We start from the raw sequence: 23454 nt of genomic DNA, 5'->3' as shown, positions 1-23454 counted from the left end.
TGACCGACATATAGGTGGTTATTAAATTGCAGAGCATACATGACGCCATCATGCTTACACAATATATGTAGCCCTCTATGTATGTCATATTAACCAAATGAAAACTATTTAATCAATGTAAAACAAATGTCTGATACAAAATTATATAATTTTCATTAATAAACAATTGAAAAACTATAAATGATACAAATAACGATGTTCTATCTAATTATATTTCTATAACAGCGGCAGACAGATATACAACCCAGTATCTGCTAGCTATGCGTGCGTTCAGTTCAGTTGCCAGAATAAAAAGTGCGCACGTCGCCTTTTCTACAGTGTACAGTAGCTTATTCAATAATATTTTCGCTGAAGTGTTGCAGTCCTGCGCAGCGTGTGGTGCTGTTTTTTAGAGCACATCAAAATTTGAACTTTCTAGGATAGAACTAACATCAACAACAAATAAATTACATACTATCGTTGTGTTAACGTAATGCTTGCGTAACCATTTTATAGTCGCAATTAAATATTAGGCGAAAACTCGACCGCCGAGTTCTCGCGATGAAAGATATCTTCCATTTTGCCACGTTCCAGTGCTGGCAAAAATGAGATTTGAAGGCGGTGCTAACCTGTGGGCATCCACACGATTGAATAAGGCAACCACCTCTAGATAGCGATTGGATTAAACTTCCCTTTTCTCCGCCTAGATAGTCTGCCTATGTTTTGGACTGGAGGAATTGAAAATCACTCAAAAGTGTACGCGTTGCTATGGATTTTGGTTTATGAGGCCATTGGGATTTGATTTCTCTAGGATTCTTTAGTGCTGGATTGGAGGGGACTATATCGAATAATTAAATTCAACATATTTACTTTAGAGTGAATCGCACGTAATTTAACGGCAATGGCTCAGAAGAAGAACGCAAAAGGAGGTGTGAAAAAAGGTAGGTGGCAAGCTACTTTTGATAGCATACTCTTATGCGGTACCCAACCTTTGATAACAGCGCAGGCCTACCGTGTGAAAGTTAATCGGCCTGCAAGTGTTTCATGCGAGTAATTGTTGCAGATTGTTTATCCATCAAAACGCAACAAGGGGAAGTAAATATTTGAAAACAACCAGTACTGTTAAAGAGATGTAGTGTAGACTGTCATCAGAATGAGTATGTCGCTAGCTAGTATCGATAAGTCATCGGTTACACACATTAGTCTACCTTTAAAAATGACGCGAATGCAACAAAAAGATATAACCGTGGCTGCAGTGACCAGTTAAACATATTTTATGTTCACACCACGACTGTACTGGGTTCCATCTTGATCCAAATTAGATGTTACCGTGCAATTCCTTGTGAATTAAAAAACGAGACCCGTTGAAGAAGCGAAAGGTCCTGACTCCTTTTTAATGAAAGTAGGATACGCCATGAATTGCGGCTGTGATATCACAGGGCACAGCCTATTGCTCATATCATTACCCGTCACTTTTAAGGAAATCGTGGTTTACTATTCTCGCGTAGCTTACTATTTTTCCCCCCTTATGCACCGTCGGCAAGATCATCACGTCTAATGTTTAAATTGCAGCTAGGTAAGAAACTGTGCTCTACGGTCTATTTTGTGCTCACGTGTCAAAAAATTGCGAATGTGGGAGTGGTTACACGTGGCCTTCGTAGTCGTTGTTTCTTAAACGTGACGTTATGGAGGTACCTACAGAGTGAACTGATATAGACGTTTGCATGTATTTATTTCACAGAACATACAATTCGGCTATGTAAACATGTGTTTGCATTGTAGTCAATATAATGTATTTTCTTGAGGTGAAATTTTTGGCAGGTATCCAAAAAGTACAGGCCATGCTTTACTATGAAATGGGATTGGATAGTTTATTTATTTGTATGAATATTTTTTGAAGTTTATGTGGCAATGTTTTAAGTTGAAAACCCCACGAGAAATTTTATCAAAGGGGGGGGGGGGGGGGGGGTGGTAAGAAAATGTTGACTGCCACTGCCTCTGCTGTTCTCTGATGTCCTACAAGTTTGCTACCGATTCAGACTAAAGGGGGGGAAAATCTTCTCTATCATGTGTTTCAGACGGTGTTGTGATATTTCAGAATATCCTGTCCACATTAACCAATAGATCTTGTGACATAAATATAGATTTCCCACCTTCTCTATGTTCGTTGTCTTGGCCATTGACTGTTGAAGCCATTCTGAGTTTTCTGAGACTTTAAAAATACTTTAAATCCACACTGCTTATACATTATGTTTTGTGTGTGCGCGTGTGTATGGCTCTGTATATATTTATATCCAGTCATGATGGTTTCATAGATGATCTCATATTGTGTTTGACTGTGCTGAAATATGTCTCATTCTCAGTGTCTTTGTAAAGTTTCCCTATAGAAGGCTTATGCTGCTGCACATTTTTGTGTGGTAACTCTGGTGTTTTAAATCTGAATCTTTAAATCGGAACTGCTTTTTTCAGCTCACATCCTCTCACTGGCTGAAGACGGCAGTTGGTAAAGGACTGAATCACTTTGTTGTGACTTGTGTGTGAATATTTAGTGCTTTTTGCAGTTTTCCGTCTACAACCGTGTTTTAAAAATGAGTTTGCATGTTGCGTGCACTAGGGCTGCTCTGCAGCAAAGGCTCGGAGGCCGTTTCAAATGGAGCTGGTCCTACATGTGTTTTATGTTGGGGCTTTCCAGAGAGAGTGTCAGCTTCAGAATGTAGCTAATTGCTTTGCAGCACTGATCTGGTCTGCGGAAGTTTTGCTTGCTGTGAATTGAGCATTTCTCCTTTTGCGGTGGTGAGGTTTGTTTGTAACTAATCTGAGGATGCATGTTGCTTTTTGCAAAGCAGGTTTAATTTCATCAAGCCATTGCTTTCAAAATTATGTTTAAGTGCCTGCAATTATTGTAATGAACATTCTCAACACATGATCATATCATAATGCATCACTAAATATTTCTGTGAGGTAAACTCATTGCTAATCCTTAGTAAGTCAGTTTTACTCATGCTCTTGTGACTAACTGTAGTAGAGGTTTGGTAGAGGTTTACTTCCTAGTAAAGAATGATATTGCAGTACTCTTGTTTTCAGTTCAGTTGTCATTGCTGTACTGTTGTTAAACCTGGCCATTACCATCTTGTTTGCAGTTGTCCAGTTGGTTGAATCTTTTCTGAATTGTCATTTCTATGAGAATCTTTGCTCTCGGCCTGCATGTAGCATGCAGATTCAAGTGTTCCAGGCTTAGTCTTTAGCCATCTTGCAGTTATGGTTTTGTAACTGCCGAGTGCATGGTGTAAGCAAACCACATAACATGACTCTAACAGGCACAGGCTGCAGTTCTCGTTTAGGTGATGACCGTTATCAGAATTCTAAGTTATGTGCAACATTGCATTTGAAGCTGATGACTCAGCTTCTTGGAAGTCTTAAAGGCTCCTGTGGCTTTCATGCTAATAGCAAGTCCAATTGTAATTCAAAATTTCAGGATATTGTTGGTGTAATCGTAAAGAAATAACCGGATCCTTTGGCAGATGCAGTGTGTTTCACTGAGAGTAATGCCATCACTGTCACCATGCAGTTATGATTATTTGAGGGTGAATTAAAACTTGCTGGTCACCTGCAAGGGGTTTGCGAATCTCCAGATGTTTAGATATGGCTGGGGTGTAAACATAGCCTACTACAGAAAAACAAGATTTAATGCACTTAAATTTAATGCATTTAATGCATCTAATTTGAGATTTAGAATCCTCCCTTTTGGAAGCTGTGTACTCAAGCTATCATAATTTGAGCTGTGGGCAAGGGCTGTTTTGTGTGAGGACATAGCCTACTTAGTTTTCATTTGGCTTTGTTTCTGTTGTCACCATACCCTCTAAATTGCCGTGTGGCTGGGATTGTACAGGGCCCCGTTGTCGAAATGGTTCAGTTCTACTTGTGTTGGTGTTCATATTCCTCCTTAGAGAAGTCTACGTCACCTTCAGCATTACAGTAATATAAATAGATGGCATAGCCAGATCTGGTGTCCCACAGGCGTCTGTGAAATGGGGATGTGATCTCTTCCCTTAGGCTACATCATTTGACAATTTGAGGTATGTTTGTTTTTAATATGTTTCAGTGATTTACTAAATTGAAGCCTTGTCCTGTCTTTGCCAGTAGTCTGAAAGAATGAATAAACAAGCTCGTAAGGAGGAGGTGGCTGTGTGTCTCTATCAGGCTGCAGTATAGTTTTTTGTTTAAGCACTAGGAAATAGGGCATGCAAATGAATAATCATGGGTTTTTTTCTCGACAAAAAAAGGCACGTGGCAACACCAAATGATACTATTGGCTGCGCCGATGTAAATCCATGCGATTGGTGGTTTTATAACGTTGGTTTTTTTGTTGTTGGTGCTATTCTGGAATCGTGGAAGGCTGTTTCTCTTAGTATGGTCCATTATGTTTGAAATGCCTCCGAGAGGCCAGTTGAACAGCTGAGAGTCTTTTTCTAGGCTACATTTCCGACTGAGCTGTTGTTATTTATTTGGCTTTTACTGAGGGAGCTGTGGGCACTATACCTGTATGGGAAACGTCTCGGGATGCCCCTGTTTTCTCTCAGCACCCAAAAGATGCCCTTTCAACCAGCCCCATTCACCAGGTACCTATTCACAGAAACAGGAAATGTGAAAGGTCACACGGGCGACATAAAGCTTGACTGAAATGGCTATCCTAGTGGAGCGGTTATTTAAAACGGCAAACTGCATAACATCTGTGGAGCACAATGGAGAATACACAGATGGCAAAATAAGCTGCGCAGAGCTGTTTGTGTATGGAGTCGGATGGCATGATGCTGGTGACAGCAGTGTAATTTGGGATTTTATTCGCGCATATTAACTTTAAAGAGATGTGGCAGTCCATACCGACACAAGGGGAAAAACACGTCTTTGAAAATGCCCGTGTAAACGACACGCCTTTTGTCGTCTTCTCCCCCGCTGCTTTCGGTGGAGAGATCCGAGGAGGCTGGGCTTTCTTTTTAAGCGCTGGGGGCTTCTTCCCCCCTGTCCTATCAGGCACGGGGACTGCGGGCTGACTGAGTGAAAGCGAGTTTCCATATGAGTGCTTGAATTTGTTTGGCCGGTTTAGTGGGCTGCTCTAAAAATACTCCTCGGGGCGAGCAGGGCAGGTCCTGTATCGAGTTCTAGCTGAGTTAGCTGCGAGAGAACCTCGGACAGCTGTTGCGCACCGGGCTTTTGGGACAGAAACGGGGGAAATCTCGCTCTTTGTAGACTCTCCGCTGGCCCTCAGATAGCGTACGGATGGGAGACCCTTGCACAGAATCCAACAGCATGGCTGAGTCGGGTAGGGCGGTGGAACCATTAATGCCTAAATGAAAGAATTCTGTTTCCAGGGCGTCCTTGCAAAGGCTTAAAAAAATGTTTTTCTCCCCTTGTGCTTCGCTCTGAAATGATTTATGTCTTGGAAGATCTCCCTGAACATGCAGTATGTGGCAATGTGTGCTTTTTGCAGGATAGCGGTGATTGGAGAGTGTTTTAGGGAAGGTCACAGGGCAGGTTTAATGATTGTTTCCTGTCTGTGATTAGGCTACGTGGAACCAGTTGTTCTTTCGTTTGTTGTGTCTGAACTTCAGTAGGAGTCTTGAACCTTTTTTTTTTTTTTGGTTGTTTGTTTAAGGCCTGAACTGAAGAGTCAGTTCTATATTTTGTAGTGCTGTTTTTATACATAATATTTTAATGCATTCTATTGAAATTGTCATCGTTTTGCAGTATAATTCAGCCTTTCATATGTAGTCTATTTCTAAGGCTTGGGGTTTCTTGACATTAGCAGGGGCTGTGGTGTTTGTGCGTCTGAATTTGCAAGCGTTTCCACCAGGAATGTTGCACATTTTTGCAGTGAAAGGGCAGACTCTTCTCCTTTATTCCTGTGTTCAGATGTGCTCTTATTTATAAGCCAAATTTTTAATTTGTAACTGACTTTTTCCAGAGCTCTCATTTGAAATGTGTCGTGTTTGCTGCCATCTATAGCTTTAGCAGTGCGATTACTGTAACAGAGTCTGCAGAGTCAGTGCACACACTGTTCTTTTCTCCGCAGCTGGGAAATATCTGGAAGGTTACCTAACTCGTGTGCCTCGTGGCCTTTGTAGAGTGAAAGAAATTTTTTTTTAAAAGTTTCTTGGTTTTTTGTGCCGTTTTTAGTTTGCCATTTTCTTACACGAAATGCAGTGGTTTGCTTTGTCGATGATTAATGATTTTCAAGTCGAGTAAGAATAAAAGTTTTAAGACGGTGTGCTGTTCAGCAATCTTATACATTGAAGTTTCAATATGTTCGATTAAACTTTGGATGTAAAATGTCGCCATTTTTAAAACCTCGCCAAAAGGTCAAGGTTTGACTTAACTCCAGTTAAATAGCTATTTTGTATTGAATGGACAATAAAGGCTCATGCCAGTGTTTGACGTTAATGGCCATTCCCCCAGACCGACGTTAATGTGTTGTCACACCACTGATTGCTGTATGCATTCTGTCACACATGGGCTTATTTATATCCTGGGTTTAATACTAACAGCATGTGACTGCTCCTCTTAAGTGTTTGTGTTATTTAAAAAATGTATAGGCTACACTTTGTGAAAGGCCTCAAAGGCAATGTGAAAGTAGTACTGCTGTTACAGGGGGCGTGGTAAAATGCCTTTGGTTAGTCTCCAACCCCTCACACAGACCGGTTCAAATCGGCTCAGATTTAGTGCGTAGAAGACTGTTAACGCAGAAGAACTTTTCCATGGAAATTTTAATAATTTAATGTTTGGGGTTGATTTCCTAGTCCTGTTCCCTTTTAACCCCTTGTTTCTCAAGAAGAAAAATGAAAGACAAGGAGGAAAATCTCACATTACCCCAGTGCTGTGATATTTTAAATTTATAACTGCTTACATGGACATGTGCAGACCGTCAGCAGCATTTCTGTCTTTGTTTTTGACCTTGCCCCCACCTGTTAAACAAGCCAGTGTCTACTAGCAGAAAGTTCTGCCCTTTTGAGCCCACTGGCTGTCTCCGTCTGCATTGTTTTAATGAATTAGTAATTCATTTGTTTTTAATGTCTATGTATTGGTCTATACATTGCAAAAATCTTGGTTTCAGGTGTATGCCAAGTTAGAAATGGGGGAATGGGAGGAGAGAAACACTGTAGACTGGAATAGCTACTCTCATGCAACTGTTCAGTCTTAGTTTTGAACCTGTTTGAGAAAACCCTGCATCGAATCTCCCTTTGGCACATGTAATACTTGCATAACTGTCAAAACTTGTAGTGAAACCCCCTTATCTGCCAAAAGGCCTTAGTCTGTTTCTGCTTCAGTGTTTTCTCCCCTCCCCCGCTTACCGTTTTCCTGTCTTTCCGTAGATTCGAAGCCGCCGTCTGCGAGCAAGAATGGGAAGGGAGAGGGAGGCTCGGGACACTCGTTCTTTACCTGGTTCATGGTTCTGGCTCTGCTGGGCGTCTGGACCTCTGTGGCCGTGGTATGGTTCGAGCTCGTCGACTATGATGACGTGCTGGGTAAGTCTCTCGCATTAACGCTACCAGCTCTCTACCAGCTGCACAGAGATTCAGTGAAACTGGGTCAGATCCTTTGAGTGTCTTGTCTTCATAGATCACTCTTGATATCTCCTTTGAGCCACTGTTGAACTTGACTCTTTCATTTCGTCGTGGGGACCAAGCGGTCGCTAATAAGGAAATGGAAAGTGCACAACTTGCACTGGAATCCATTCCTCGCAATCAGTTTCACCATTTTTGGACACTTCATTTCCTTTCATTTCTTGTGCATGTGAAAAGCAGTTAAATTTCCCATGATCTGGTAGTCTTAATGTAGCCTGGCCTTTAATTTGCATGAATAATGTCTTAATAAACATGATCACCTCTGTTTAAACACCACTGATTCTCGTGTCTTTATCTTGTCTTAATCTTGCATGCAGCCAGGGCAAAGGAGTTCCGTTATAACATTTCAGAGGTATTACAAGGTATGGGCTCAGTCAACACGCTTTTCTGAGAAACACATTAGCAATCATGCTAGTAGTAAAACGCTGTTGTTTTGTAATAAAATAATGGTCCTTTGACTTTAGACGTTAATCTCCTCCACATTTCCCTTATTCTCAGATAGGCAGAAGCAGAAAATTAGTTATTTGAAGATTGGCTTATGTGAAAGTTAGTCTGGTTAAAACCTGGTTTATCCAAACGAAATGATTTTCAAATCCTCTCTGTGTATGTAAACATAAGTACTTTCATCTTACTTTCTAAAATGCTCGTCTTTTTGAGCATTCTGCTGAAGACCAGATTAATGAAACTCATGTGCCGTTATAGGCCTACCATTTTACGGCTTTTCAGGACTATTAATAACCAGATACAAATCCAAGAACAAGGTCACTATGAGGTGTCAGATTGTAGTTACTTCAATGCAAGTCCCAAAATAACAGGTAAAGACCTTGAAAGCACTCTAGTGTGCTCGGCAGTTCTGAAAGCCCATTATTCTTCATGATAAATGTCAAAGCCAATACAAGGAATGGTGTGTAGAATTTAGGTATTATGTGTTTAGCTGCCAGCATTGTGCCTTTGCACATATCCTGTAATATCAACATGGCCTACCAATGATGTTGGTGTAAAATGTTCATGTTTTAATTATTGAGGAAAGCCTCAGGCTCGGCAGAGCAAAGCTGGCACATGATGCAGGGCGATGCCCTCAGCTTGGTGACATCACTAACGGACAGTCCTCTTATAGGTAAACTGGGAGCCTACGATGCTGATGGCGATGGTGACTTTGATGTGGAGGATGCCAAAGTGCTTCTAGGCAAGTGCATTTATTACATGCTTGTTTGCGTGTGGATGGGTGTGGTGTTTGGAAAAGAACATTTCTATTTAGTGTTTGCATGACTGACTTCAGTTTACTTTTGATCCATTAAGGCCCCCAACTTAAAATTGCTGTTTTGCCTTATTAAATATGCATGCGTACATATAAAGAGAAGGTCAAGGCAATCTATTACAAATAAAGTAGCGCGAATGTGTTTATACCAGTGCCTGGTTTAAAAATTAATGCAGTGTGACTTTTATAATGTAAATATTATTGCATACCATAAAAATAAAATTAATTACCAGCGCAGGTTTCAAATGGTATATGAGTATGCCTTCATGAACCACACATATATTGACATACAGTACACTGCTGTACACTCCTTTTGCCATCAAAAGAAAATAAGCTCTCGGTCACAGTGGCTGGTGAACAGGCTGTGTGGGCACTCCCAGTATGTCTTGTGCCAGCAGTGGCAGGATTATTGCAGTACAATAGCATAGCCTTAGGTTGTGTTGCATATTGCATACAGCCTGGCTACTTCCTTACTGCACGCCTCTCTGAAGAACCTCTTCTGTCTTCTGACATTCCTTTCGCTCTACCTTATTTATTCTGCCTCTCAGTTGGTGTTGAGGGATTGTCTGACTTCTTTGACCTCAGCCACTGCTAGCTGCTTTTTTACACCTTACCTGGCTTGAAACGTTTAACATTCCTGCTTTCCTGCATTACTGCCTCCCTTCTCTCGCTCTCTCTCTTTCTCTCCCTCTCCCTCCTTCCTTATTTTTCTCCTGTCTGTGTAGGCCTGACCAAAGATGGCAGTAATGAAAATTCAGATTCCCTTGAGGAAGTCCTTGATATCTTAGCTGAGGAAGGCTCTGATTGGTTTTACGGATTCCTCACGTTTCTCTATGACGTAATAACTCCTTTCGAGAAAGTGGAAGACGAAGAGAGCGAAGCGGCCGAGGAGGATGTTGCTGGTACGTCACAGAACGATGGGGTTCAGGGTGTGATTTTAGACTTGCAAAATCAATAGCAATATCCTCCCCCCCACCCCCCCCACAATCCATACAACGACCCACCAGGGAAAAAAAAGAAAGACCAGTTGACTAATTTGCCCCTGTGTCAGCTTGTCTTCAAGGAAAGATTTGAAGAAGCAAAATGTTCAGCAATGTTCCTTGTTAAGAACATTTGAAGGAATGTGTGAAATGAGGGACACACTTCACAAGATCACAAGATTCCCATGGTGGACATTCCCATCGGGAATATCAAACGCTTTACACACTGGTGTAAATGCTGAGTGTACAGTCTTTAATGTATTTACTGCTTTTCCTTGATACGTGCAGTTGTTTGCACAATCTACCCCAATGCCTAGGAATATAGAACTGCTATGATATAAACATGCTCTTATCTAATGCTCCTACATGTTAGCCGCAATGTTTCCTTTCACTATTCTAACTGTGCTGCATGTTATACAGTATTATGCTGACTAATGGCAAAAGGGCACAGTACAGCACTAAAAAAAAAGATTATTAGGATTGTTACCGCATCTAACATTTGGGCATTTTTAATAGATAGGGATGTGCCAGTACTCAACATTATTATCATTATCCTTTTTTTTTTTTAAACATAGTCATGGTTTTTAGTATGTTTGCAGAGTAACACAGATTTTAATATCTTCTCACAACTATGTTTTATTACTCTTACATCCAAATTTGATATGTTATATATGAAATATGAAATGTTGTGAGTCATGTCCCATTCATTACTTAACAAAGTGTGTTTTGAGTCATTAACACTTATTCATGAGCAAGAAATGAGGTAAATATGGGCTTAAAACAATTTTTCTTAAATATTCTATTTCAGTTCAAACACAGAATTAATTTAGAGTGTAGTTTTCAGTTTGGGTTTTTCACACAAGTGTATTGAAGGCTGGGCCATGGCTAAAATTATTGGCTAACAGTTTTATCCAAAAATGAATATCTGGTGGGTGTGGGACACAATAGTGGACCTCTGCTTCAGGCAGTGCTATTTTTTATTTATTTTGTATTATAGTTCCTTTTCCTGGAAACACTAACTCTGTGTAGTGGAACAGTTTGAGTGCTTCTCTTGTCTGCATTAGGTTTAGCTGCATGGAAAGGATGACTGGTGCATGAACTTGTGGATGAACATGTATGCAGCTCCTGTGCACTAATATGCAGTAATTTATTTGAGAAATATAGAAAATTCTAGTTATTATTATTATTTTTTTAGATAATGGCTACTTGTAGGCAATGTTAAACAAATAGCTGCCTAGGCATACGACTATTTTTCTCAAAGTGTCATTTTCCTCGATATTGTGGAGGATATGGCGTTGATAAAATTCTGTAGGACTTTTTTTTTTTTTTTTTTTTTTGAGGGGAACAAAAAACATTTCCAATGAATCTTGCCTGAACCCCATATTTCTGTTATGCCCATCAACTCCTACTCAAAGCCCAGCAATCTGGTGTATCAGATAGACCTGTCTAACAGGTTATCTTTAAGAGTCATTCAGTCTGAGTCTCTATCGCATGTCGATATTGAACCAAGCTTTCAGATTCAACAACAGATGCTCTTTAGGTGAAGTTCCAAGTTTTCCTTGCCCAAGGGCCAGTGAAAATGGCGGCATTTATCCGTATGCTAGTGATGCATTCCACAGTAATCTTTATCCTTGTGCACAATCGCTTTTTTATGTAGATGTCCATGTGACTGAGGGAGGAGAAAGTTGTCAGAAACATGCAGTGTGTAGTTACTGGTGCAGTTCAAACCAATATGCTAGTTGCCTAGTAGTTGCCTATGAGTAAAGAAATACTCTTAGAGTAGAATTTAGTGTAACCCATTTTTTTCCTGAATTGTTTTTAAAAATGAAACGTTGCATTTCCAATATAATCTGATTAGGATTCCCTCTCGTTACTACGTGTACACTGTTCACGTTGCAGAAGTTTTCACAGTGCATGCTGTATGACTGCCTTCGTAAAGGCTGACGTTTGTTGTTGTTGTTTCTAACCCAGTGAACAGTGCTCCTGGTTTAATGGCATTTCAAAATGGCACGTGTGTGTGAAGTAGAAAAGCACAGTTTTTTTTTTTCTTCTTCTTTCTTGCTTTTTTTGCACATTGGCTGTGTGGTCATGGCTGAAATGGCTGGTAAAGTGTGAGATCAGCGGTTGGGTGGAAAGGCTCCGACGTGCTTCGCATTCCTCACGAGCGACTGTTTGCGGCGCGCCGCAGCGCTATCCGGAGCGCAGGTCTGCGCTGCGTTTCCTGTTCGCTGTCTCTCGGAGCGGGCCGGCTGGCGCGACCGCGGGCCCCTAGCGCTCCGCTCCGTCACGAGGGGCGTCTGGAATGCATGACTCTTCACAAAACGTGTGTCCGGTTTCCGATGTTGCTATTTGCACTCACAGGTCTGTTAAGCGGCTGCTCTTTTTAAACACGGGGCTCCAGGCTCCCCCCCCCCCCCCCCCCCCCCCCACCATGTCAGCTGCTCGCCCCCGTCGCGCTTGGCTCCAGGGCAGCACGGAACTCATTGCTCTGCCAGTGGGGCGTTGCAGTGTGGCCTGGGAAGGTGTAGGGTGGGCACACCTCACTCCCCACTGCCAGCATTCATTCAATATTCCATCTTCAAGAGAACCCAGGGCTACGGAGTGGAATAATATATTGTTTTGTTATATTCTGTATGTGCAAATGGAGTTAAATAAGGAAAATGCAAATGCATATTTAAAGGTGCAGTATGTAAGTATTTTTTAGAACACCTTTGCTGATATTTGGTTAAATTTCCTTCATGTTCCGACAGATACCAATAAATTATAGGCTCTAAGAAAATAATCTGGACTCAGGCTCTGAAATCAGCCACTTTAAATTTCACCCTGGCAGAATCTTAACCAACCAGGGCAGTAAGGAGGCCAATGAGGACAGCTCTCTGCCTGTCAATCATGTTGCATGTTCATTGCTCTGTCAGAGATACCATTAGCTAGTAACCTAGAAAACAAAACAGAATGGCAGAGAAAAATTTGCCAAAATGACCAGTTCCACCTTTGACTACAGTGGCATGTACTGATAAAAAACAAGAAAAGAAAGACTGTCAAAGAAAAGATTATGGCCAGAAAGGAATTGAACCAAGCGATAGATAAGACTCGAGTGAACATCGGTTTGGCTTTTCAGTGAGATGACTTGAAGGGCTTCAAAAGTGACACAGCTTGCAGTATTTCTGCCTGGACAGGTTTGCTTGTTCTATTTCTGTTGAAATTTGTTATCGCCCAAAACTGCGTAGCCGACATTGCTCGATAATGTTAGCGAGTTAGCTTATATATTTAGCCCGGTGTTATAGCTATGATGCTTCACTCTCCCTACTTTACTTTTCAATGCTCTTGTCCTGTGCAGCCTGTGCAGATGACATGGGTGCTCATGCGTGTGTTTTGAGGGCAGGGCTTTGGAAGAGTGCTAAGGGGAGGGGGTGGAACATTTAAAAAAAAAAATCTCTCTCTCTCTTGTTTCTGCAAACTTACATACTGCATCTTTAAGTCTGTGGCTAGTCTTCAGATTCACATGTTCAAGCACAGGAACAGTAATTGTCTTTTCAAGGCAGATTTGTAAATGGTTGGAACATCCCTCCAGAAACTTTCCTGGGTTTCATTTCTTATCATAGATGAGCCCAAAGTGCCTTGTAACCACAAACCACCGTGGGAGCGTAATTTTAGATGAATATTGCCAGAATAATATCTTTATCTGGGGGTTTCATGAGCAAATACAAGCTTCAAGGATTTGTGAGTGTCAAATGAAACCAGGATAAATATTTGGAAGATGCAGTGCAGGAAAATGGTTATTTTGGTTGGTAGAAGTTGAAGTGCATGCTGTTTGTGGTAAAAGCTAGATTTGTAGCATGAACATGCGTTGCTTCTGTGCAGTTCTGACTTCTCTTACAGGATGTGTCAATTCCTTTTCTCTGCTGGTGTGTACTATAACACGTATAGTAGGATTTCCCTTTTTTTTTTTTTTTTTTTTTACAAACGTAGCAGAAACATTAATCAGCTTTTTTTGTTCCCTTTTGAAACATGTCAGAAGATGTATCGATAGAAGCCGCTGTTCCGCAAAAAACAAAGCCAAAAGGTACACGTCTGGTTAGTGCTCTGTTGAGCATCTAAATGCTGCAGTTTGAGTTTGGAGTATGTGTGTGTTTGTTTTCTCAAAACTTTTTAAAAGTGGTTTGATGCCTGGCGAGTGAAATTATCAGAATCATGAATGAAAACTAGTCGTCACATTTGTGAAAGCACAGCTTGAGTGTTCAACTCTGGAACTTTGTCCAGAAAATACAAACTTAAAGTGATCTATGTCAAATGAAACCATGATAAATATTTGGAATATGCAGCAAGTGCTGGATACGTATTGTGAAATAAAAGTGCATGCTGTCTGTGGTAGACTATCAGAGAGCCTTGCATAAGAACTATTCAGAAGCACTGGTTCAGAATTTATTCTCAGAAAAGTACTCATTGGCATGCTGAATGGCATGCTGAAATGGCATCTAAGCACACTACTCTGGAATATCATGAGTCTCACAATACTTTATCCCTAGCCACAGGTAAGATGTGTGGCTCTGCTCTTGTCAGTCTGGGTGAAATGCAGCAAATTTGATAATCTCTTGGTAGTTAACCTTTTCTCCCCCTTAAAACAATATAGAAGAAGCAGCGCCAGTTGAAGTTAAGAAAAAAGTCGAACTGGAAGGTATTTTGCTTGATTCTTTTTTTACCCCCTATCTGGGAGTTTTATTCCCTGTTGGGGATAAAATGGTGGCATTCAGCTTGTGCTTAACAGTTAATGGTCTAGACCCATAGTTTGCTTTAGGTCCCAAGAAATAGGGGGAAATTTCCTTCCTTATAATCATGGCCATATGCATCGTCATGGCAATAGAATATACAGCAATATATCGCAAATGTAATGACTTTAAAAAAATGTAATGATCAATTTATTTTAAACCGTGCATTATTTTGCAATACGCAAAAGTGAAAATAAGTTACATTTTCCATATTTTCAGTATATTCCATTTCCATGAGGCCATGTGTTTTAATGTACTTACTGACTATAAATAGTTTGCTGTGTTTTTGCGCTGTCTCTTGCCTGTACAATGTTTTGTTCTGGAATACCAAGATGTCGCAGTTTATAGTTTATATAACTGTCTCAAGCTTACAGTTGAAACTGGTGGAATATCTCATCTTTACATCTGCAGCTGTGTGTTGTGTGTTCGTTGATTGCATGGATTATCTCCAAGCTGCCTGGTGTGGAATTTAGAAATTTGTGTGCGTGTGTGCATGCGTGTGCGTACATGGCGTGCGTGCGTGCGTGCGTGCACGTACGTGCCTGGTAGCTCCTGCCTCAGCTGACCTGCTGGACGGCGGCAGTCGTGGGATTGGTCTCGTCTCCACCATTGGTAAACAGAACACATGGCAGACCTGAGAACAATGTGTGTAAGGGTGGCACGTGAACAGGCCGGGCCACGTCAGCATCCGCTCGCTTTGCGCATTAGCCTATGCCATGTGTGACGGTTAGCCCTGCTGTTCACTGCCGTGTTGGGGAGGAACCCACTCGGGGTTACCTGCTGATTTATAGCCACTACTTTTTTTTTTTTAAAGTGCACCCCTTCACTCTGCTGTTAAGTTCACCACAGATGGTGGCAGCTGCTGAACTGAGGCTTGCATAACTGTGGCCAGTTTGGCATTTATGCCAAGCAAAGAGTGTCTGCCGCTGAGCATTCAGAAAAGGCACAGATGTTTTGTTTGTCTCTTACTAGGTGCAGGGCTCTAACGGGGAATAAAGCGAGCTTGTACACATTTCTGAAATGTGGAAATGGCAAAATATTTTTTAACAGCCCCAGCTTGACAGCCTTCCTCTATTTGGAAGACATGCAGCATGCTGTGGTTTACTGATGCTGTGGTCTTTTTTAACTTCCTTTTTTCTTTGAGAACATCAGTGGTGGAGCCAGAAGAAGTGAATAAGAAAAAACCTATGAAAGGTATTTATTTTGTTTGCGTTCTGCACTGAGTTTGAGATTGCTGCGAGTTTAGCTTGGGATGTGGTTTTTATTTTTTATTTTTGGCAAATGTTGAACCCCCGTTTGCACGGTTTTACAACTGAAAGCAAAGAACAGCCATGCCTTGTATGTCTTGTGCACTAAACAAAATATACTTGAGCCAGATGCAGTTATTGGATTAAAGGTTAATTCATATAATTTATCATTTCTCATTTTCTTTGCCTGTTAAGTTTAACATATAATCATTTGTATCTTAGAGTGGTGATGAATGGACTAAAGGTGTGATTTTTCCCCCCAGTTTTTATTTAATGAACAATACTAATAAAGTGATTCTAAACTATTGATGAGTAACTTGTTTATTTATCTGAGCTTCCCAAAATGGCTACATGGACCACCACATACTTCTGGTTTAGGGGAGTTGAGTCAGGTGAGGTTCTAATTTTGGGTATAACTGTAAACTGCAATTAATCACAAATATTCCACTAGTACTTTTACAAAACGGGTAAATGATTTGCCCTTTATCCCGTCTTTCTGAACGCCAGTCTTGCAATAAAGTTTTGGATATGTCGTAAGGCACTGTGTCTGGGGATGTAGAAGGGTGAATTCAGCAAACGGCAAACCAACTTTTAATTCATGGCCATTAAGTCCAGAATGGTTTTTATGGGGGGGAGGGGAATTATTTTGTAATGTATTCACAAATAGCAGCCTTAAACCAATTATAGTCTAGCCATTATTTTTTCGAGCTAATGTATCTTCGTTTTTCACAAACCTTTTGGGCAGTTTGTTTTTTCTTGTGATATAATGTATGAGGGCTGTAGGTTGTGTAATATGGAATCTATAGGCCTGGTCCCTAAGGGCCCTCATCTTTGGAACTGCTGTTTGCAGCTGCATTACATTATTTTCTTTAAAAAATGTTCAAATAGTGAGCCACGCATATTTCCGGCTGTAGTGAATTTATCTGGCGAGCTGGAAACTCTTATTTCAATTGCTGGCGTGTTTTATTGTCTAGGATTTAGACAAGAATATTGCTTTTATTATCCGTTGTTACAAGGCTGGAAACTTTCATGGTGTGCTTCAAATTAGGGGTGGGATATGATCATTTTTCATGCGTGGTATGCCTTTTCATGCAAATCACGAAGATGGTCCTTCAGACTTTTATGAAAAGTTACGCCAGGTATGATTTCTAACTAGCTAACATGCTAACCAGTGTCGATTGCTTTGAACTCCTTGATTAGCTGTAATGGCATTTCAACCAATGCTGATGAATTTCATTTCTAGACTAGATATACAGCATAGGGTTACTTTTTTATGATATTTTTTTCGCCTGATGACGCTTGCTGCTAGGTATGTAACGGCATGGGTTTGTGACAGTATGATAACCATTCTGCAAAAAACAAAATCTTGGGTTATCACAGTTTCATGGTATCAGTGAGTAATATGAATTCACTGCTATGAAGGAATAAAATTAACCAATATAAGCATGTGCATACCCTCACCCCTCACCGACAGTGTTCTCGCTGCCTTTTAATTTGGGCAGTTTTGGCGTTGTCTGTTTATTGTGGTTTTAAGTATGAAAGTATTCAGCCTGCTGGCATTTCCTAACCTGTAGTCTCTGGTTGTCTTCAGTACAAACCCGGTTGTGTTGCATTTTGCTAGCAGGCCTTGCAGCACTTGCAGTAAGAGTTCCTTCTCTGCAGCAGCGTTGATGGTTAAGCAACGTTTTTGACCCCCAGAGCACTCCACAAAAGAAATTGGGAGGAAGTTAAAAGAAGCTTTAAAAGAGCAGCTGAGGATGATCCACGAGAAGATTGAGGCCAAAAAGATAGCCAGGTTGGCCCTGTTTGAGGTCAGGACCATGATCGCCAAAGAGGATGAGGAGAGACGCGCGGCGAGGGCTCTGGAGCTTAAGAGGGTGGAGGCTGTCCAGAAAGCCAAGGAGAAACTGGAGGCTGAGCTCAGGGAGGCAAGGGAGAGAGAAGAGGCTGAGAAGAGGGAGAGAGCAGAGAAAGAGCGGGAAGAGAAAGAGAGAGCGGAGAAGGAGAGGGAAGAGAAAGAGAGAGCGGAGAAAGAGAGGGCAGAGAAAGAGAGAGCGGATAAAGAGAGGGAAGAGAAAGAGAGAGCGGAGAAAGAGAGGGAAGAGAAAGAGAGAGCAGAGAAGGAGAGGGAAGAGAAAGAGAGAGCGGAAAAGGAGAAAGCTGAGAAAGAGAAGGCCGAGAAGGAGAGAGTGGAAAAGGAGCAATTAGCAAAAGAAAAGGCTGAGAAAGAGAGAGCAGAAAGGGAGAGATTAGAGAAAGAAAAATTTGAGAAGGAACGAGCAGAAAAAGAGAGATTAGCAAAAGAGAAGGCAGAGAAAGAAAGAGCAGAAAAGGAGAGATTAGAGAAAGAAAAATCTGAGAAGGAACGAGCAGAAAAAGAGAGATTAGCAAAAGAGAAGGCGGAGAAAGAGAGAGCAGAAAAGGAGAAAGCTGAGAAAGAGAAGGCCGAGAAAGAGAGAGCAGAGAAGGAGAGATTAGCAAAAGAAAAGGCTGAAAAAGAGAGAGCAGAAAAGGAGAGATTAGCAAAAGAAAAGGCTGAAAAAGAGAGAGCCGAAAAGGAAAAGGCCGAGAAAGAGAGAGCAGAGAAGGAGAGATTAGCAAAAGAAAAGGCGGAGAAAGAGATGGCTGAGAAGGAAAAGGCGGAGAAAGAGAAGTCCGAAAAGGAGAGATTAGCAAAAGAAAAGGCAGAGAAAGAGAAGTCAGAAAAGGAGAGATTAGCAAAAGAAAAGGCTGAGAAAGAGAGAGCAGAAAAGGAGAGGGCTGAGAAGAAGGCTGAGAAGGAGAAGGCAGAAAAGGAGAGGATCACAAAGGAAAGGGCAGAGAAAGAAAGGGTTGAAAAAGAGAAATTGGCAATGGAGAAGGCGGAAAAGGAGAGTGCTGAGAAAGTAAGGGCCCACAAAAAGGCTGAGAAAGAAAGAACGGCAAAGGAGAAGGTAGAAAAAGAGAAGAAGCCTAAACAAGAAAAAGAAGAGAAACCAGAAAAGAAATCAAGTAAGGAATCCGAAGCCCTGCCAAAAGAAGAGAAAAAGTCCAGCTCCTCCGAAGGAGATGGTAAGAAATCGGAGAAAGTTGGCAGCAGGAGAGAGGAGAAACGGTCTAAAGTGGAGAGGAGATTTCTGAAGGGTCTTCTCAAACCCTCAGGCAAGAAGGCTGCCAAGGAATCTAAAAAATGAAGCGGCACCATCGAGACGTTGGTTGACTGTCGATTTCGTGTAAATTCCGTCACGGACCCTCACGGGTGAACGGAGCCCGAGGGGTGTGGGATAAGCAGAGGAGAGTCCGTGCAGGGACACACACCTGCGAGTACCAAATGGGGCTGACCCATGGTCTCGCAAGGCCTTTGTCCTTTCTGGCCATTTGTTATTCAGTCCTTTAGAAATGCATGCTGTCTTTGGAAGGAACGCAAAATGTTCTTCCGAGGAGTTGAGTTGCCTCCATGTTCCCTTTGTGTGCCTAGCTTTTAGTCTGCCAATGTTGTTCTGCTGCATTATTGTTTTGTGGGATATCTCATGTAAGAAAGATGTAACTTAATTTTATATTCTTGAGATTATCCAACTCCTAATGAACCTGTAAAATCTCAAAACAAGTGTTGTGTTACCCGGTGTTGGAAGCTTATAGAGTCTGCCAAATTGTTTGATCTATCATAGGTACTGTCTGATGAAAAATACATTTATATACATTCTGAAAGAAAGTGACGTGCATTCATGTTAAATAAACCTTTGAAGTTTTCAGACATGTATGTGAAAGATGCACATCTTTAACAATTGAGTAGTGAAATCCTTTCTCTTAATGTCTAATGTCCATTTCACTCGAGCAAGTGTCGGAAATGCGCTGGTAACAGAAAAGGGTTCACAACCATGTCGGATTCCGTTACAGAAGTCAAACCTGCTTAGTTACAAAATCATGATTTCTCACACTTCTGGTGAATACATTCTTGGGTCATATTACTGGTTCCTAACGTATTGCTCTCCGCTGCCCCCGGGCACTCTGAAAGTAGGGCAGAGGTGCTCTGGTGTGCCTTGACACAGTCCTGTTCTGAGAACAGTGGGAGAATTGAAACCGAGTTTCAGGCTGTCGCGTTTCAAGGTCTCTCCCGCAACTTCTCTTAATTGTGTCAACATGGTCGTTCAAAAAGCGAGAAAAGTGCAACCCCCGCCTCGATTTTTTCTTAAATCCATTGTCCTTTTCCTGCTACTTCATTCTGTCTAATCTCTGGCGTTCCTGGAGGTTTCAGTGCACATGCATACGAGTTCTCTGCCCCAAAGCTGTTTAATGTACGCAGTGAAAAGACCAAGATCAAAAGTAAACCGAAGTCAGTCATGCTACTTTTTTCCATGTCATGCCTTGTCTTCTGCTAAAGGAAATCTCACTGACGCTGTTCAAATACATCTGCCTTTTTATGGTTGCTGCTCCCTATACATTGTAACTTTGTCAGAGCACTCATAAGTTTTGTGCACTCCTATTTTGCAATGTTTGATTCTCATGGTACTCGAGTTATGCAACTGTAAAACGTCCGGTAACAAAGGCTGGATTACTAGAGCGCAAATTTATTAAATGGCCAGCCTTTCCAAATAGAGAGTGATGCTTCACGGGTTTACATGACCATTTAAAACATTCAGGACTGAAAGAGAAGCCGTCTATCCTGGTGGAAAGAAGGGCGGAGCCCGAATCGCTGGTCGAAGAACCAGGTAAGGCCACACTCAGAACCAGTCTCACCCTGAACACTGAAGCATTTCCTACTGCAGTCACAAAGTCTTTTATTTTTTATTGTTCAGAAAGGCATTGAACGAATCCCTTCAGAAACGTACCGTGGGTTTATTCTATGGTGTACAGCATGAGCAGCCATTCTTTCTTTAAGGGGACGCAGATATGCTGGTATTGCCACGTCATGAGACATGCCAGCCAACATCCTGTTCTGTTGGCCAAATATGTTTTCTTTTTAAATGGAACCTCAAACATTTTTCACATGTAACACCTGTTATAATGTTGTAAACCCTCTAAGGGTTTTTTTTTTTTTTTTTTTTTTTTTTTTTTGTTCCAAGCTTTGGCTGCTTTTTAAAGATCATGATCGTTTTCTGAAATGAGAACATTTCTACATAATACTTTCCTTTGTTATAGTCGTAGCATGTTCCCACTTGTAGGAGTGCAGTTGTTGTGTAAGCAAAGGAATTTTCAAGGCCTACTGTCGATTCTCTTCATGGGAAAGAACCTATATGTTAAATTTATGTGATAATGAGGATCACTATGGATAATATAGTTTGTGCTCTCTTCTTATGCAAATTTCTCCCCTAAAAACCACAGTTCACCCACATACTAAATTTTGGTGCTTCAGGTTTGGAAATATAAGGGCAGGATGTATGGCTCTCAGGGGTTTCAGGCCATATGTGAAATACTTTTCCCTTTTGTTAAATGTTTTTGAACATTTAAATATAAAAAAGGCTACGCATTGTAAGTGGAAACGCAACGTCAATTTCAGTGGAGGGTGGTCATATTTTTAAGTTATTTAAAAGCCCCTAGGGTCATTCTGTGGCAACAGGAATTCCATGAGAAATAGTTGGCCACATCAGGCATTCATAATCATGAATGTAGTCCACCTAATTACTTTTGATGGAATACTGAGATTTGATCTCATATACCTATTGAAGTATACAAAGGTAAACATTATAGAGAGCAGCCCTAGATACTTCTGATGGAATACTGAGATTTGATCTCATATACCTATTAAAGTATACAAAGGTAAACATTATAGAGAACAGCCCTAGATACCAATAAACCACATTTTATGTTACCTAATGCACACTCGTATGTGGATATGCATAAACGGATGTTGCCCTTTTAATGCGTCCAAACATATTGATCTGACAAGTCGATAACAAGTTTTGCATTTACTATGGCTGTGGTCACACACACACTCACTGCAAATTTTTAATATTGGTATTGTTTAGCCTATTTCTATGGTCTGACAGCACCAGACCATATCTGTAAATTGCAGCTGAGTGACAGCTTTATTGTTGTGTGTGTGCATTTGAGTTATGGATTTTTCTCCACCTTTTGAGTAAGTGAACAGCATCCGTACATTTGGCCAGTATTCGATTTTGAATGACCTGGAGCCATCCTATTGTTTGAACTCCCATAGTCTGTATCCAATAGCTCAGAACTGTATGTAGCACATTTACAGTTCTAGTCTTATGCATGTTATTAAAGGGATTGTTTAGTAAATTATTTTTGTGTATATTTGTGATTGACTTGAGCAGTTTTTGTGTGCGATCAAGGATATTTTTAACATTTACAGAAGTTTCTGAGGATCTGACAGCTTTACAATGGCTGGTACAAGGACATTTGTGGTTCTATGGTGCCTGCAACCTGAAACCACTGCGCTAAAGGGAGGAAGTACCAGTATGAAGATATTTATGATCGTCTGTATGAAGTATGTTCCCAAACTCCCTCATGCCTGCCCCATTAAGCAGGTCATAAGAAACTTTTGTAAATAACTAAATAGCCTTCATTGCACACAAAACTGTCGGGAAAACCTGGAAAAAAGTAAACTTTCCCTTTAAAATGAGCCCCAGCCCCAGCCAGGCTTTTGGGGGTACATGCTTTCAGAGGTTCTGAGTGGGTTTTTCTGAACCAGAAGCGGAGCCTGAGCCAGAGGTGGTCGAGGAGATGATCCAGCCCAGCCACGCAGAAGAGGCGGCCTGGCCCTTTCCAGGTACACCTGCGTTTGGCCTGTCGCTTCACGCTGTCCGCCCCTCGCTCGCCGCCTCCGTCTGGGATTGCATAAGTGCACATTCCTGCCTGGAGCGAGCCCTGCGGGAGGGAGCGCGTTTCATTTCCACATCTGCTGTTCTCAAGCATTACTGCTCAACGCTCACAATGTGACATCGCCAGCCTGACTCCTGTGACCTCACACCCCTGCATGTGCACACAACACATCCTGCATTCGTTTTTTACATTGTTTAATCTGTATCTTTGATCATGATCTACCCCAGGTCAACTGCACGTACCCACAATGCATCTGACAAATTATTAATCCAAGTCCCTGATGCTCTAATCACATTCCTCGAGGGCTGAGAATTTCTGGTTTTCCACCCACACTTCACCTTGGAGTCGGGTGTGAAGACTGTCTTGCGAATCAGCAGCACTGATTGTTCAGTGAATTACCCAAGAGAAAAGAAAACCAGGGACAGATTTGGATTTGAGGGGTGGATTTTAGTATCCGTGATCTAGATCTTTGATCATGAAAAATTGAATGGGATTGTTTGCCAATTTTCCACTTGGACATGTGTGGTCATCCATTTTTATGTGGCTTTCATGTTCAATAGACGACCTATGTACATGTTTCACAGCCCCATTGAAAGGAATGCTCTTCTCTCGCAGATCCAGTGGAGGAGGAGCCCGTGGTCTTGGAGGAGGTGGAGCCTGAGGGAGAGGAAGAACCAGTCGAAGACGAGGCAGCTCCCGAGATCGAAATCTCGGAGGAGCAAGTTGAAGAGGCACAGGTGGACTGGGAGTCTGAGCTAGAAGGAGAACCTGAAGTGGCCGAGGCCGAGGAGTCTGCTCCTGCTGAGGAGGGTACGAACCTCCTTACTGGCTCGTCAGTATGCA

At 41.5% G+C, this 23454-nt stretch overlaps 1 protein-coding gene across 15 annotated transcripts in view; it reads left to right on the top strand.

Moving 5' to 3' along the window:
* The first annotated feature begins 648 nt into the window (after window positions 1-648).
* The window catches only part of unm_hu7910 (un-named hu7910), a 56231-nt gene continuing 33425 nt past the window's right edge, over window positions 649-23454 (top strand). For 6 of the 15 annotated variants that reach the window (XM_035413803.1, XM_035413801.1, XM_035413800.1 and 3 more), the window contains exons 1-7: window positions 5002-5299; window positions 7347-7499; window positions 7916-7960; window positions 8716-8784; window positions 20469-20537; window positions 22481-22558; window positions 23227-23421. In XM_035413803.1, coding sequence (XP_035269694.1) covers window positions 5257-5299; window positions 7347-7499; window positions 7916-7960; window positions 8716-8784; window positions 20469-20537; window positions 22481-22558; window positions 23227-23421 — 652 coding nt within the window. In that variant the 5' untranslated portion in view covers window positions 5002-5256. The other 9 variants (XM_035413802.1, XM_035413799.1, XM_035413791.1 and 6 more) reach the window with 7 other exon arrangements.

This window comes from Anguilla anguilla, chromosome 4 (assembly GCF_013347855.1).
Source record: "Anguilla anguilla isolate fAngAng1 chromosome 4, fAngAng1.pri, whole genome shotgun sequence".
NCBI classification, from domain to species: domain Eukaryota; kingdom Metazoa; phylum Chordata; class Actinopteri; order Anguilliformes; family Anguillidae; genus Anguilla; species Anguilla anguilla.
The sequence above is the reverse complement of the archived record's forward strand: the minus strand, read 5'-3'. Positions and strand labels throughout refer to the sequence as shown.